At 41.8% G+C, this 1,964-nt stretch overlaps 1 protein-coding gene across 1 annotated transcript; it reads left to right on the top strand.

Moving 5' to 3' along the window:
* Positions 1 to 263: 263 nt before the first annotated feature.
* On the top strand, positions 264 to 1,459 carry LOC129739363 (uncharacterized). Its single transcript, XM_055730772.1, has 2 exons — positions 264 to 1,132; positions 1,258 to 1,459. The coding sequence occupies exons 1-2, from the start codon at positions 350 to 352 to the stop codon at positions 1,267 to 1,269; spliced, it is 795 nt and encodes a 264-aa protein (XP_055586747.1). The 5' UTR covers positions 264 to 349; the 3' UTR covers positions 1,270 to 1,459.
* Positions 1,460 to 1,964: the final 505 nt, after the last annotated feature.

Here is a 1,964-nt window from a genome sequence, read left to right as displayed (position 1 = left end):
CAAATGTACCTGGAGAGCCCACATTGAGTATCTGAAAGGAAAATGCCAACAAAGAATCAATTTTCTCCGATCAATCACTGGCACTTGGTGGGGAGCTCACCCAGAAGATCTTTTAAAATTGTATCAAACAACAATTCTCTCAGTTATGGAATATGGTAGCTTCTGTTTCCAGTCAGCTGCTAAAACTCATCTCATCAAACTCGAGCGTATCCAATATCGTTGTCTCCGCATCGCTTTGGGCTGTATGCCCTCAACGCATAATATGAGTCTTGAAGTTTTGGCAGGCATACTCCCACTAAAAGATCGATTCAATTTGTTATCACTCCGGTTCCTCATCAGGTGTGAGGTCATGAACCCATTGGTGACCGCAAATTTTGAAAGGCTTCTTGAGCAAAATCTTCAAACCAGATTTATGTCTATATACCATGTCTTCATGTCCATGCAGGTTAATCCTTCTTCATATTCTCCAACTCGTGTTTACATCCCAGACTACGACAACTCTTCTGTCCAGTTTGATTTGTCTATGCAGCAAGAAATTCGTGGAATCCCTGATTCACATCGTCCACTTCTGATTCCAAGAATTTTCGATGCTAAATATAGACACGTCGATGCTGACAAAATGTACTTTACAGATGGGTCGCTTATAGAGGAATCAACGGGATTTGGAGTTTTTAACGAAATAGCTACTGCCTCATATAACCTCCATCCACCATGCTCGGTATACATCGCAGAATTAGGAGCCATTTACTGGGCGTTGGACAGCGTCGTTTCAAGGCCAGTAGGACACTACTATATTATAACGGACAGCCTCAGTTCTGTTGAAGCAATCCGTTCAATAAGACCAGGAAAGCACTCACCGTATTTCCTCGGGAAGATACGGGAAACTCTGAGTGCTTTATCAAGACGTTGCTTTGCCATCACCTTCGTTTGGGTCCCCTCACATTGCTCGATATTGGGTAATGAGAGGGCGGACTCTCTGGCAAAGGTGGGGGCGATGGAAGGCGACACATATCACCGTGAAATCGTCTTCAACGAATTTTACTTCATAGTTCGAAGGAACTCTCTTGTCAACTGGCAGCGCAAATGGGACGAGGATGAGTTGGGTCGATGGCTCCACTCGATTATCCCAAAGGTAAGCCTCAAACCCTGGTTTAATAGATTGGACCTGAGTCGAGATTTTATTCGTATATTTTCCCGTCTCATGTCCAATCATTATTCCTTAGACGCGGTACTCTATCGTTTGAATATTGCTAGCAGCAATTTGTGTAGTTGCGGCCAAGGTTACCATGACATCGAGCATATTGTTTGGTCGTGCGAGGTCCATCTTGTCGCTAGAACGAATTTGATAGACTCCCTTCGGGCCCGAGGAAAACCACCCTATGTTCCAGTGAGAGATGTGCTGGGTGTGAGAGACTTGGACTACATGTTCGAAATATATCTTTTCCTAAAAGCTATTGATCTTCGTCTATAATTTCCTCTTATTTTCATATTTCCCTATCTATCTTCTTTTTTCTTTAAAAGTGATCTAGATATAAGCACACAATTGTTATCAAACAAAACGAGTTTGGCTCCTTAAAGCCTAAAGGTATGAGCCGTTTCAAATAAAGAATTTACAAAAAAAAAAAAAAAAAATCTATAATATTATTAATGCTGTTAACTTATCTCATAAATCGGAATGCTGGCTCGTTGCGACTGTAATTTGTTCTTCGATTTTCAAGAGCGTAACGTCTATGTCTTCTAAGAGCCGAGGTTATGGAATTAGCCGTCATTCGGGAACTCAAAAAGGTCGAATTCACGATACCTCGATCTATTTTTAAAAAGAATAAAAAATCGTTTATGCGGTGCCGGTGCTCTAACAAATCCAGATCCAACAAGTGACACAGATTTTTATACTCTGGCATGTCGTCTGCCCAACCAAGATTCCTAACTGCGAATTTCACGAATCGCTTCTGGACGGCTTCCAA

This window comes from Uranotaenia lowii, chromosome 1 (genome assembly GCF_029784155.1).
Source record: "Uranotaenia lowii strain MFRU-FL chromosome 1, ASM2978415v1, whole genome shotgun sequence".
Lineage (NCBI taxonomy): Eukaryota > Metazoa > Arthropoda > Insecta > Diptera > Culicidae > Uranotaenia > Uranotaenia lowii.
The sequence above is the reverse complement of the archived record's forward strand: the minus strand, read 5'-3'. Positions and strand labels throughout refer to the sequence as shown.

Bases quoted from the DNA above. Each gene is read 5' to 3' on its own strand.
- LOC129739363 (XM_055730772.1), top strand. From the start codon at position 350: ATGAACCCATTGGTGACCGCAAATTTTGAAAGGCTTCTTGAGCAAAAT.